The sequence below is a fragment of the Trifolium pratense genome, linkage group LG7 (genome assembly GCF_020283565.1).
Source record: "Trifolium pratense cultivar HEN17-A07 linkage group LG7, ARS_RC_1.1, whole genome shotgun sequence".
Lineage (NCBI taxonomy): Eukaryota > Viridiplantae > Streptophyta > Magnoliopsida > Fabales > Fabaceae > Trifolium > Trifolium pratense.
Window position 1 is genome coordinate 45,489,147 of NC_060065.1, and position 13,800 is coordinate 45,502,946.

Genomic DNA, 13,800 nt, shown 5'->3' on the forward strand with positions numbered 1-13,800 from the left:
AGATATTCACTCATTCTAATTAGTAGAATACATTCGATACAAATACAATTTTAATATCACTAAAAATGAAAGCGGGTTAATTTGTGAAAAAAATTAAAATATCAAAGTTAATAGCATAATATGGAAAAATGTCTTCAAATAATGTGAGAAAATTAAAGTAGTAAGAATATTCATGTCTTCGGATCTATAATGTTGACGAACTAGTCATTAGTTGAATCTATATATAAGTATATTGGTGTATCAATCTGAATTAAACGAACATCGCAACAAAACAAAAAATTAAAAAACACCACTCCAGGATAAAAAAAAAAAAAAAAACTAAAACCAACATTTTCGGTGAATGAAAAAGAAAAAATTTAGAAAAAAATATAACATTATAAGAAAAATTATGGTCAACTCTAGAAGTATGAATAAAATAAAATCAATTCACTTAATATCAATTTGGATTGATACGACAAATTCAAAAACAAGATTGACCTTATATATTTAGTATCACGGTGAATATGTCAGAATTATATTGATTCACCGTAATTTTCCAAAAACTATACTATATAATTTATGTAAAATTACAGTTGATCAACGTGATTCTGACATAGTCACCGTAAAATTAATCATACATGAAGAGTTTTAAAGTATAGCGCATGAGTCCCCAACTGTAGCACTACTATAGTTGCATGGTAGTCTCTGGCAAAATGAAAGTACCATTACCAAAATTTATGAAATATTCATAAAATGATTCAATTTGCATTGAAACAGTTTCACTGAAATGGAGGAACCATCTAGAATTTAAAATAAACTATGTACAAAATAAATTATCACTTTATAATATGATGAAGAGGAAAAAGTAATTTGGCCAAAAAGAATTCATGGACCACACAACACACATGCAAAATTTCTTAAAGTCAATATTGAGTAATCATTTTGTCAAGAAAACAAAAAGCATGACAATGTTTCTTTGTCATTGAGTATTTCATGTCTAACACTTTTATTTTTTGGTGGAATCCCACTACTGTTCAGTGTAAGCTAAAATATGACACCAATGCCAAATGTCATGTGCATTTTAATGCATTAATTGGGGCATTAAATTAATATTTCAACAGCCATTGAACTTTAATTTTATTTTTATCACTCAATTCCTATTTATAATGTCCAAGGAGATGTTTTAAATATAAAATTAATATAAAACATAAAATGGTCATCTTGATATTAACATAAACATATAAATTGGTCAGATGTACAAAAATAAAATAGAAAATTTTGAAACGAAATAGAAGAAAAACTACACCAAATCTTGGTATCCCATACAAATATAATTCAACTATCAGATAACAGATTAAAGAATTGTAAATTAAATAATTTAAAGGCTTAATTACATTATTAGTACCTAGTTTTACAATTTACCATTTTTACACTTGCTAGTCCCACATGCACATTTTTACCCAAAAATGATGATATGGCTAATTTACTCTTCATTCTCCTCTGCTCCACACACCGTCGTGGCGTATCTCCGTCGCAGATTCTCTTCGTTGCCACCGTGTCTCGCCGTCATCTATAAATTGCGCAAGACAAAATCAATCTCTGAAAATCAATAGTACCTTATAGAAACACTTGAATTAATGTGATTTCAGTGAAAACTTCCTTGTTCATGTTTAAGGCTGATGTATTGATTTAAATGAAGTGAAAATGGAGCGAAAAACCGTCGGCGTTGTGTCTGGAGAACAAGGAAGAAAACCACCGCCGTTGTAATTGCCGGAAAGAGCGGCGGCGAGATGAAGATGAAAAGAAGAAGATGACGACGCGGATATTTGTTCTTTTGTTATATTTTTAATTAAAATATTTGATGCTTGCTATCTTTTAGGGTGTGTTTGGTAAGTCCAATAAGTTAGCTTATAGTTTATTGGACTAACTTATTAGCTTGTTTGAAAAAAATAAAAGTATTTGGTAAAAAGTTTTTCTCACGAGCTTATAGTTTTTTTTAGATGCTATTTCAAGTAGCGTTTGAGCTTATAGCTTATAGTTTTTTATGATTTTTTTCCATTTTTAACCTTTAATTTAATTTTATTATTTTTTATAAAATAAAAAACTACCCACTACATATAAATGTCTTTTTATGTCTTTATATTTATCGATCATTTAAAAAGCTAATTTTACCAAACACTTTAATTTCAATCAGCTAAATTTTTAGCTATCAGTTATAAGCTAGCTTTTCAGCTATTAGCTAGCTTATCAGCTATAACCTTAATTTTACCAAACAGAGTCTTAATCTCAATCATTTGATATATTTTTGCCACATGTCAATGATCTATGTAGTGAAAAGCAATAAAAGGAATTTCAAGAAAAGGAGCAAAGATGCACTCTAATTTTAATGACATGCGCCTTCATGTATATATCAATTGTAATTGTTATTTTATTTACAATTCAAAATTTAATTATCTGCATTATTACAATCTATGGTTGTGCTGTCTATTTTATTTTATGACCCAAGCTCGATCTTGAGGCTCTCCAATTTCTCTTTTTTATGCGTAGATAGGGTCCGTTTGAGTTTGGCTTACTTTTTAACTTATAAAAATAACTTATGCAAATAAATAAATTTTACATATAAAAGTTGTATTTTTTTATAAGTTGTTTTCTCATAAACTATCTTTAAAAAGCTTATAAATAATACATAAAAGCTTGTTTAGTTGTATAAGCTGTTTCGCATGAGCTCAAAAATAAGTCAATCCAAACAGACCCATATTTGAATATTTCTTGGCCGGCCACTAGACTAATAGAAAAATAAAATAAAATTTGTTCGCAAATTCTAACTCAACTAACAAACTGCTAAAATTGTTAAAAAGAGCGCCGTAATTGGGGTTCGAAAACCGATTTCTATGTGTGTGACTTTCTGGTGGCTATTGCCATTTTATCTATCTACCAAAAAAATTAATTTTTATATGATTTAATTATTTGATTTGATTTTTATATGATTAACTTTTCAAAAAAGAAAAAGAAAAAGAAAGATTAGATATGATTTAAAATTTAAATTAGGATTGTATTTGTTTTAGTACTGTATAGGGCCTGTAGTAAATTTTGATTTGATTAGATATAGTATTATACTGAGGCCATGTATCCTTATAAATGTATTACTGACGGAATGAGATCCTCCGCAGTGTAAAGTGTCTGCGGTGGAATCTTAACCATTGATATTTTACCGTTTTAATAAGTCCCACAGAATTAGATGGTTGTGATTACAACTGGACACTCTCCGTTGGAAAACACACCGGAGAGGATCCGTTCCCATTACACATTTACCTTCCTTTCAAAACACTGAATATAGGATCTTCATATTCAAGAGTTGTCTTTTTACCACCAGATCAAATCCTTGATTTCTTATTTGATTTTTATTTTTATTTGCTTTAAATTTATGATTAAATTATATTATTTGATTATTTAAAAAAAAGGAAATTTTTTTGCAATAACCAATTAACACCCTGATTAAAAAGAAGAATTGGAAGGGAAAAAGTTTGTTATAAATAAAAGGAGATTTCTTTGCTACCCATAACAAAAGTTGTGTATAGATGGCTCGACGAATGCTTCCGTAGAATTAGTAAAGATTTGACATTTAATTTTTTTTTTGGTATATTAACATTTGTAATATTTTTTTTTGGTATTAACTATCAGGAAGGGTCCACTAATCTAGAGTTCAATATGTTCTGAGTTTTTTTTTTTTTTTTATAACAGTAAATATTATATTAACCAGATCTCTACACATTAAGAAGATTAGTCAGAGTAAGAAGGTAAGTAAAACCTAACAAAAATATGTTTCTATGAGAGATAGAACTTAATTTTCAATGGTATATATATAGGTTAAAATAAAGTGGATGATTTTTGAACCCAGAGCATCGGAGTTTGTGAAAGTTTAATATTTAATTTTTTTGGTTTATTGATACCAACAAAACTCTAGGGTATTTTAGGGTTAGAAATTCAAAACTTTGTGCAAAAACTCCTTCTCCATGGCTTCACTCAACATGCCACGAGCAAGTGACCTTCTTCTTGGAGTCTCAATATTTGGTGAGCCAATCAAGACTAAAATCATTGATCGTGCAAATTCAGCTATGGAAGAATTGTGCAGGCTAGGGATTGCTGCTGGAGAACCTATATGGCATAAACATAAAGATAGATACGAAATTCTTGATGATGCCGAATATTTGAAAGCATTTGGTCGGGTTGATTCAACGTTAATGGATATCATTAGGTTGGCTGAGGTTGGAGAGCTGCAAGCTTTACCTAGTTTTGATTCGTGCCGAAACATGAATCCAATTTCGACAAATCAATGTTCCGGACAAGGTTTGCAGATCGAAGCTACACGCGATATGGAACTGATTAGCACCAGTCCAGTTAGTGTTGCTGAATTACTTATGGATGTGGTAGGGTTTTCGATCGGTCACTTTGTTTATACTTTTTTTTACTTTTTTTTTGCAGTGTAATCTAGGTTTAAAATCACACATGCAGGCGGTGGTGTGAATCATTGTCAAATGTTTTCGAAGCAACCACAATTGTAGCTGCACTGTGGTTGCAATCTAGGTTTAAAATAACACATGCGGCGGCACAATTGCAGCTGCACCGTGGTTGCAATCTAGGTTTAAAATAACACATGCGGCGGCGCATTTTATGTGCAAATATTTTTTATGCAACTTCAATCGCAACTGCGTTGGGGTTGTGAAGACATTAAATAAGTTGAAGTCATTGTTCAGATCACATACATTCATGAACTATTTTATTTTTTTTAATTTTTATAAATCTAAAATATCCAAAAAAAATCTTGAGTGTAACTTGAATAATTAACCATAATGATTAAAATCTCTCTATAGAATCAATGGTCGATGACATTTCACAACATTGTCTCAAGAGCAACGGTTCTAGGAAGCTTTTCAGATGGAGTGGAAGGAACCTATGATGGAAAATTGCATGTGGTAAGTTAAGTACTTATGGTATTAATTTTCCTTTAAGTATACACTCTTTTTAATAAAGAAAATATTGTTTCGTTCATAATAGGTGATGTAATTATTATATAGGGAAAACAATTAGTTGCAGTAAATGTTTACATTACATATAGGGAATTAAATATCATCAAGAGATTATATGATAGTAGTTTGATTCCATGAATTAATGCATTGCTATTTGCGATCAATGAGATTTTCATCCATTGATTTTTTGATTTTAATGATTTGGGTTGCATAATATTTGGGAGATCTTTATTATACTTTAAATTTAATTCCGTGAGAAAGGTGGAAGTGTTTGCGGATCTGCAATCACATCATGATATATTGTGTTTGAAGATTCTTAAAGCATATAATCAAGAGTTAATTATGTCTATAGTCCACCAACAATAGATTGGTATAAGTGGTCAGGAAATTTGGGTCCCTTAAGTAAGTTGTTATACATTCGATTTTCGACTCTTACGTAAACAACCAAGACATTTGGTTCAAGTGGTTAATTAATGAGCGCCCTATAGGATGGATCATTCGGGGGAATCCGAGTTCGATGTCTGGTGGTAACAATTCTTGGCTAGGCTTTCCTCACCTCGCGGCCGAACTCTGGATTACTGGAGGGCCCTAATTCCCTTAGGAACCAGAGGGCTAATGCCAACAAAAAAATACATTTTTAGTTGGGAGGGAAGAATTCACCTAGTGTGTCGCACAGTTTCCTCGAAGGACATTAGTCACCACTAAACAGCTATGGTTATAACTTCGTACATATATCATAGTAGAAAAAACCAAAGTTTTTGGTCCTATTAAATTACGTATCTTTCTGTGTCAAAAAAAAAAAAAAATTACGTATCTTTCAAGTTTAGTTCCGATAAAACTTTTGGTTATTTTGAGTTCATAGTTTTTAATCTCTATCTTTCATAAAAAAAATGTCGAGTTCATTTTTTGGCTTTTTGCTCTTGAAACATTGTGTTGTGTTGGGTTTCTGATGTGAAAAATTCTTGCTTTAATTTATTTGTCTTGTCCTCTGCATGTACTGCCAAATTAGGATCTCTTGTACATTTGTTTGGCTTTTCAAAAAGCATTCAACTTTACATAAAAATTTCAAAATTAACATAATGTTAATATATCTACTTTAACTTTATAATATATATATCCTTTTGTTTATTGTAGATGACTGCAGAATTTCATTTACCTAGTCCTGTTATACCTACTAGGGAGTGTTGTTTTGCAAGGTACTGCAAGAAATTCCCTTATAACAGATGGGCTGTTGTTGATGTATCGTTGGAAGACTTCTTTCCTTGTGCAACAAGCAATCTTCGAAAAAGACCTTCAGGCTGTGTCATTTTGCCAGCGGATAAAGGAGGCACCCAGGTTTTATTATCGCGATAAAATCTTTTATTCTTGCTAGCAAACAGTAGCCTTTGGATTGCCTGCAATCAGCAATCCACACATTCAGGTAGTCAACATAACAATGGTCGTTGAATTGTGATTAGATGAAATCTCCGATCTATGTCCAATGACGACTGATATGTTAACTGCGTGAATTGCTGATCGCAGAGAATCTAAATGATAATACCTTGGTTTGATGTTCTAACTTCTAACTCATTTAGGTTATATGGGTGGAGCATGTGGAAGCAGATCATAGTCAATTGAATGATCTTTTCAAGCCATTAGTTACCTCTGGTTTGGCTTTTGGTGCCGCACGCTGGATTGCTTCTATTGTCCGGCACTTTGAGTGGTCAGATGTACTGACGGCTACAACTCTTGCTGCAGATGCTGGAGGTACACACAAAAATTCTACTACTTGTTAGTTTTAAACTTTTTCTCTAGGTAAAGGATTATGGTTATTCAGAGTTCGACGGAGAGATAAGTAAAGTTTAACTATAGATTATTTCAGTTATGATTTGAACTCAAATTCTTTCAAACGACTCGTCTGTAACCTATGAAGCACTAACACGAGCACCAGACATGACACTGACACTTGACACCAAAAATAATTAGAGAATTGAGAAAATGACATAGTTAAATGTCACATGTATTGTTGTCGGACACTGACACGTAAATGTCAGCGATTGTGAAAAATCACCAATCACAATTTCTGCAACTTCTTGCTGCGTAGCCTGTGACTGTGTTACAATTTTTTCATCTCTTGATTGTCTTCAGCAAATTCCTCTGTCTGTACAAGTGATTGAATTGCGATGCCACTGCAACAACAATATTGCGGTTGTGGACCGCAATTTGAAACCATGAGCCCTTGCATTACTTTTGCACTAACCTCATGGAATTGAGATCCTCTTCCTTTTTAAAAGAAATTGTGATTTGCATTCGTGGATCTCATTGCCAATACGTCGTTGCGGCGCATCACTCAATATGACACATCACTAGCATGGCGAGAGCAGAGACGACTACTGGAAGGACTAATTTAATCAACATTTTGATTAGTTAATGACTATTTTTTATTTTACTAAATAAATAGTCAATTATTATTTACTTTGGTAAAAAATTTGTTTATCATAATAAAGCATGTTAAGTGCTTCCATTATTTATATTGTTTCTTTTGATACAAACAGTTATTATACCTCAAACTGGAAGGACAAGTTTCTTGAAGTTGGCAGATAGAATGATGAGAAAATTTTGTGCTAATCTTAGTGCTACAACTAGCAATCCATGGATGAGATTGGTTCCTTCTCATAATTCAATGGATGTTAGAGTTATGATTGATAATAATAGGAATGGTGGTACAAATAATCCTCTTGGAACATCAGTGGTTTTTAGTACTACTATTTGGTTTCGTGTCTCTCCAAATCGATTATTCAACTTCCTTCGTCATGAGAAATCCAGAAACGAGGTATGCTCAAAATTTCTATATTTTTCGATCAAAATACCATAACACTAGTATTTCACATTTGTTTCAGAAAACCACTAATATTTACATTCTTTGTTATATTGAATAATTATAGTGGGATATACTTTCAAAAACACTTTTTATTCAAGAATTTGCCTGCTTGGTGACCAGCAAACATCCAGAGACTCGTGTTTCTTTGCTGCGAGCAAGTGTAAGCTTAATTCTTATTTACCATACAGTCAGCGACATCAGAGTCGTGATCAAAGATCAGACAGTTCAAATTTCAAAGTCAGAATTCTTATATTTTAAAAATTTAAAACTGCATTAAAATTTGCGCCGTCTGACACACAACTCTGATCTGCTGACAACTGCACAACGGTTTACCTATTAAACTTTTACGGTACAATCTAAGCTTTGCTTCTTTGGTTTTTCATCCATAGAATTCTAAGGACAAGACAGAAATATTTTACCTGCAAGAGAGTTATGCAGACTCATCAGCTTCCTACGTGATTTACGCGCCACTAGACGAATCAGCACTGGCTTATCTTGCAAAAGGATCAAATCCAGATAAGGTAATTGCATATCCATCAGGATTTGCAATTATTCCAGGAGGGTTACACAGAAATGGTGATCAAAGCAATGGCAATGAAAGTCTTCTAACTATTTCATTTCATCTACTTGATAAAGCCATCACCAATGATGGAGCTATTCCTCCTGAATCAGTTCAAACAATTTATGGGATCCTTACAGACACTGTTACTGCTATAAAGGATGCTTTGACGTATCATACTCGACACAACAATTGGGCGCAAGATGAATTGAAAAATGGCTCGACAAACAAAAACTTTAGTATGTAGATACTATATATACATTGTGTTGTGACTCATTTTTTTAATGCATGTATTCAAAGCTAAATATTTCACTAAGGGTTATATATCATGGGGGGCTGCTTGAGCCATAACCCAAGTTATGTATGGCGTAGCATCTATGCTTCACAGGTTGTCGTTAAATTGGATGCAAGATGGAGAGTTCGTAGGGGCGAAAGTATTCCGGTTTGGAGAGCTCCATGGATAAGAGGTGGAAATTCATTTTTTGTAAATCATGTTGGATAATAAACTTGACTTGGTCCGTTGGACTATAAGTGTTAGGCCCATTTTGGTTTTAATATCATGTCCAGTCTTTAGGACTTTAGGTTAAAATGTAATGTTCAACTCTACGTATATTTGCTCTTAATCAAAAGTGAATGGTCCCCTGAATTTAACAGTAGTATTAGAGTTAATGGTTCAAAATGCCGGCTCACCTCGTGACCTAACAAGTGGCAGAGGGATTTAATTTACAAAAGCATAGTCACAAGTCACAACTTCAATTCAATAACAAGAAGACAAAACACAAACGCATGCAACATTTTATGTTACAGTAGCATCTCACATTTTTATTATTAAAATGCATAAAACCTGCATCAATTTGCACAAACTGTACCAACAATTTCTGTCACAATATAAGGTGTTTGCAAATTGCACTTATTATTTTGGTATTAAACCTTCTGGTTCCCAGGAAAGAAGATTCTGGTAATCCAGAGTTCGGCCGTGAGGTAAGTAAATCCTGGTCAATAATTGTTCCCACCAGGAATCTAACTCGGGTTCTCCTTGTTCTATTGGAAATTCATTAAACACTTTTGAGCTCAATGTCTTGCAATTATTTTGTATATGATCAGTGATCAGATTGAAATGCGACAACAATATAGCAAATCTTGCATATATTTAATTTAACAGCTTACAATTAAGACAAAATCCCTTCTTCTGATACATTTCCACCTTTCCCTGCCCACTACTACACATACACAAAATCAAAGCTGTAAAGCACATGAACCATAGTGAGCGCAAAGCAAAACTTTACTAGCAAGATTCATTATCATTCATTGTAACTTAAAGAGAAAATCATAAAGTTTTTGACAGAAACTATCAACACATGAAGATTCTAAATTACTGCTTAATAAAAATTTCCTAATTTTCTCATGATTTGTTCTCACTTCTCTTCCAACTTCATTCTCCTCATCCATCACAATCTTCACAGCTTTACACACACTTTCTTTTGTAAACAATCCATCTTCATCACCTTTCTCAACTTCCACACCAACCTTCAAATTTCTACTCATCATTCTTGCATTTATGATATGATCAGAACCTATACGCGGCAACAAGACCAACTGACACGTGTTAATGAGTCCTTCAGTTATAGAAGCAGCACCACAGTGTGTTATGAAACATCCAACAGAAGGGTGTTCTAAAATCACCTGTTGTTGAATCCAACTTCCATAAACAATCCCTTTTCCTTTAACTCTTTCATTGAATCCTTCAGGTAATGCTTCTTCAATAGACTCGAATCCATTAGGTGGCTTAAGTGCTGCAAGAAATGGAAAACCTGTTAATTCAAGGCCAAGTAACAACTCTTCAAACTGATTTTTTTCTAATGGACCTTCACTTCCATATGTACAAAAAATCACAGAACCATCTTTGAATCCTTTAAGCCATGAAACCCATTTTTCCTCCAAAGTAATTTTTGTAGGCTCAGGTAAGAGAGGACCTGAAAGCAGAACAGGTTTACCAAAAACAGTTTCAAGATAATCAGCATATAAACCATCAATTTCTCTGCAACCTTTGAAAGCAACTGCATCTGAAAGCCTCGTGCCTATGTCAGCACGATCATATAATAAAACACCACTTCCGAATTCTAGCTTCCTTGTCGAAGCTAGGAATCGAAGTTCGTGTGAATGAAACTTGATGCATGAATCAGGAAAACCTGCAGGTGGTTTCATGAGATCAAATTCAGTTAAATCTTTTCCTTGACTATTTCTTGGTATATTTCCAAGATAAGCTGATGATATTGGATTCCATATCAAGTATTGAAGACTTTTGATGCCAAGTTTTTTAGTCAAATTTGGTAGCCAATATTGAAAATCAAAGAAAACTATTTTTGGGTTTAGTTCCCTTAGAAGAATTTCAACTTGTTTCTCTGTTTGATCCATGGCAGTAGCTATAAGAGGGAATAGAGAAAAGGGTACATCTGAAGTTGTTTCAGCATTATGAGGAAGGCCATTAACATGAGGAACTGTGATAGGGACAAAGGTGATAAGATTTGGATGAAGGTTGAGATGTTGCAACTTTTTGAGTGTGTTTTTAGGGATAAAGAATGAGATTTTGTGGCCTCTTATTGCTAATTTGTTGGATAGCTGAAGATAAGGGGTTAAGTGTCCCATAGCAAACCATGGAAACATTGCTATGTGCAAAGGAGAAGGAGCATCCATTGTTGCTGCTACTGAATGTAATGAACTATAAGGACACATATATGCATATAAGCTGAAGGTAATAAAACTAAATTCGATTTTTTTGTTGCTTCGGTGGTGATTGACATTGGATTTGGTAGGGAGGAACATAGTTCGATCCTCCGCAACTGTGATCGGAAAGAGCTGGAACAACTTGATGTCAGAACTAACCTCCGAACCAGATAAGGTGGTTCAGTGGGCCCAATACTGTTGGTGAAAAAAGAAAAAGAAGATAATAAAACTAATCAAGTGATTAAACTCAAGTGGTTAACGAGTTTATTTAAGGAACAAATCGGAAAATGGAGTTTAATTCATAGAATAAACAATTATATTCCCATAACCTTTTCCCATATGAACTAAGAGATTAAAGAAAATTAATAATGTCCTTTCATTTGAAAATTTTGGTGTATTGAAAATGTTGTAGATATGATGGTCTACAAATGAAAAAGACTGAGATTAATACTCCAAAATGTGTTACGTCTCTTTCTTTAAACCTTTTTCACTCACACAAAAAGGATAATATTTTAAGGAATCAAATTTTGTTCTTATGATTAGGAACTAGCGAGAATTGTGAGGTAATAAATATATCTCTCTAGAAAGTAGGATTGTTGTCTTTTGGTATTTTTTGTGGTGTTAAAAGCAAAAGAGAAAAAATGAAAAAGAAAAAGAAACAAATATAGGCTCTGTTTCATAAAAAAAAATAGCGGATACATTTATAGCGAATAATCAATATGCTAATTTTTAGCTTATTGCAAATAAAGTAGCTGATTAAATTAAAAGTATTTGGTAAAATTAGCGGTTAAACTAACTTGCAAGTATGATATGACGTAACAAATATGTTTAATTAATATTTAATTATTTTAATGGACCGTGCGTATAATTAACAAGTGTCTTAAAACCAATTGTAAAAAAATAAAAGTCTCGTGAGCTTAGCTCAGTTGGCTGGAACATTACATTATATATGTAGATGTTAGGATTCGAATCCCGATCACTCATTTATCCACCTTAATGGTATGTTTAGTTTTGTGGACAAAAAGGAGAAGTAAAAAAAATTACGTGGCCACTTAGCTATTACTTGCCTCTTATTCTCACCAATTGGAATGCAAAAGTTCTGAAAATTGTATTATATCGCCTTTGGAGATTATTGTATAATTTTTTTGGTGAAAAGAAAAAAGCTGCATATTGTAGAAGACAATGAAATGAGTCCTAATAATCAAATTTGTTAATCAAACAAATCCTCCACTCAAAGATTTTCTCAAAGCATTGTTCTATACAATAGCTAAAAATTCAAAAGCATTTTTAATAAAGTATTGTTTAGCCACGATTTTCAGAAAAGATATACATCTAAACTGAAAAGAGAAAAGATAATCTCATAATAATATTGTATAGTACCATAATTTATTTCATTGCCAACATTGTAGAATACAAAGTCATAATTGCAAGGTCCATAAAATTATAAAACGAAATATTAAAGAAATACATTTATTGGGTGCAAACCAAATTTATTTTAGATTGCATAGATTTATTTTATTAGTATATCAACTTATTTTTCCCTGAATCACATTTGATTTTACAATCATCATCAATTTGGTACTAATTTTCTAGTGTCCCACCTTTAATAAGATAACATCTTTTCTTGTAACACAGATACTTATCAGGAATATCGGGTGTATCAGTTTTTGGACAATCATCATCAGTTTCACATCTCTGGAAACTTGCTGTAAAGAAATATGATAATAAAATAATATTACTGAAATTGATACAATATTGTGGATGAAATACAAAGTAAAGAAAGAAACATTAAAATGATGAAAAATGACTTACCATCAACGGTTTTTGTACCAAGTAATAGGGAAATAAATAAAAGCATGACATAAACAAAGTTGATAATTTTAGCCATATTTTTATCTCTTTAACAAAGAATATGTTTTTATCACTTTATAGTGTATAATGCTTATGTTATACTAAAGAAACTAAATATTTATAATGGTTCAGATATTGTAAAAATACTTTTATAATTGCAGACATTATTAAATGCCTCTTAAGTAGATTAATGTGTTGCTTCAAAAAAAAAAAGTAGATTAATGTTTTGTGTTTGCCCCTTTAGCACAAAAAGTATATGGGTAACTTAAGAATCTTGCGAATCATTAGAATTCATTAATTTTTAATTAAATTTTTAACCTTTGATGATAGAAGGGGTAAACGGTAAAACTAAAACAATTGTTGGACCATGAAAAGCTATTTGTACAAATAATTTTTTAACCGGCATGACAACATAAGTTAAGCACATGTGTCTAACATATTGTATAAGTTTTTAACCAACATTGACAACATAAAAGAATAGTCTAGGTCTTTACTGACCTAATTATATTTTTATATAAAGCCTACTACAAGGCTACATCAGTATATGACTATAATCTGACAAGTGCATCAGTCTGTCGTCGAGTAATAAATTCTTAAAATGAGTTCGTCTTCATAGGGATCGTGCCAAAACAATTAGTTTTGTTTAGGAAACTTATGTAGTTTGCTTTCGTTTTGGTTTTTGAAAATCGTTTTGAGATAGAATCAGATAATGTAAAGATTATGGAAGACAAATTAGAAGAATAGGTTAAGTGCTTTTGAATTCCTCCTCTACCCCTACTTGGTAACTTGATTTTATATTG

General features: G+C 32.3%; 2 protein-coding genes and 1 long non-coding RNA gene across 3 annotated transcripts; 1 reads left to right on the plus strand and 2 right to left on the minus strand.

Moving 5' to 3' along the window:
* The first annotated feature begins 4,007 nt into the window (after window positions 1–4,007).
* LOC123893750 (homeobox-leucine zipper protein MERISTEM L1-like) lies at window positions 4,008–8,737 on the plus strand. Its single transcript, XM_045943551.1, has 7 exons — window positions 4,008–4,406; window positions 4,851–4,952; window positions 6,141–6,341; window positions 6,581–6,752; window positions 7,541–7,818; window positions 7,931–8,026; window positions 8,256–8,737. Exons 1-7 carry the CDS (start codon window positions 4,008–4,010, stop codon window positions 8,670–8,672), a joined length of 1,665 nt encoding a protein of 554 aa, XP_045799507.1. The 3' UTR covers window positions 8,673–8,737.
* An 806-nt stretch (window positions 8,738–9,543) lies between these two features.
* LOC123899016 (cyanidin 3-O-galactoside 2''-O-xylosyltransferase FGGT1-like) lies at window positions 9,544–11,526 on the minus strand. The gene has a single exon (XM_045950073.1). The coding sequence runs from the start codon at window positions 11,246–11,248 to the stop codon at window positions 9,731–9,733; it is 1,518 nt and encodes a 505-aa protein (XP_045806029.1). The 5' UTR covers window positions 11,249–11,526; the 3' UTR covers window positions 9,544–9,730.
* A 981-nt stretch (window positions 11,527–12,507) lies between these two features.
* On the minus strand, window positions 12,508–13,204 carry LOC123898601. The gene is made up of 2 exons (XR_006805355.1): window positions 12,962–13,204; window positions 12,508–12,855 (listed from the first exon to the last, which is right to left on the minus strand). It is a non-coding gene; the product is annotated as an uncharacterized LOC123898601 (long non-coding RNA).
* Between the last annotated feature and the right edge of the window lie 596 nt (window positions 13,205–13,800).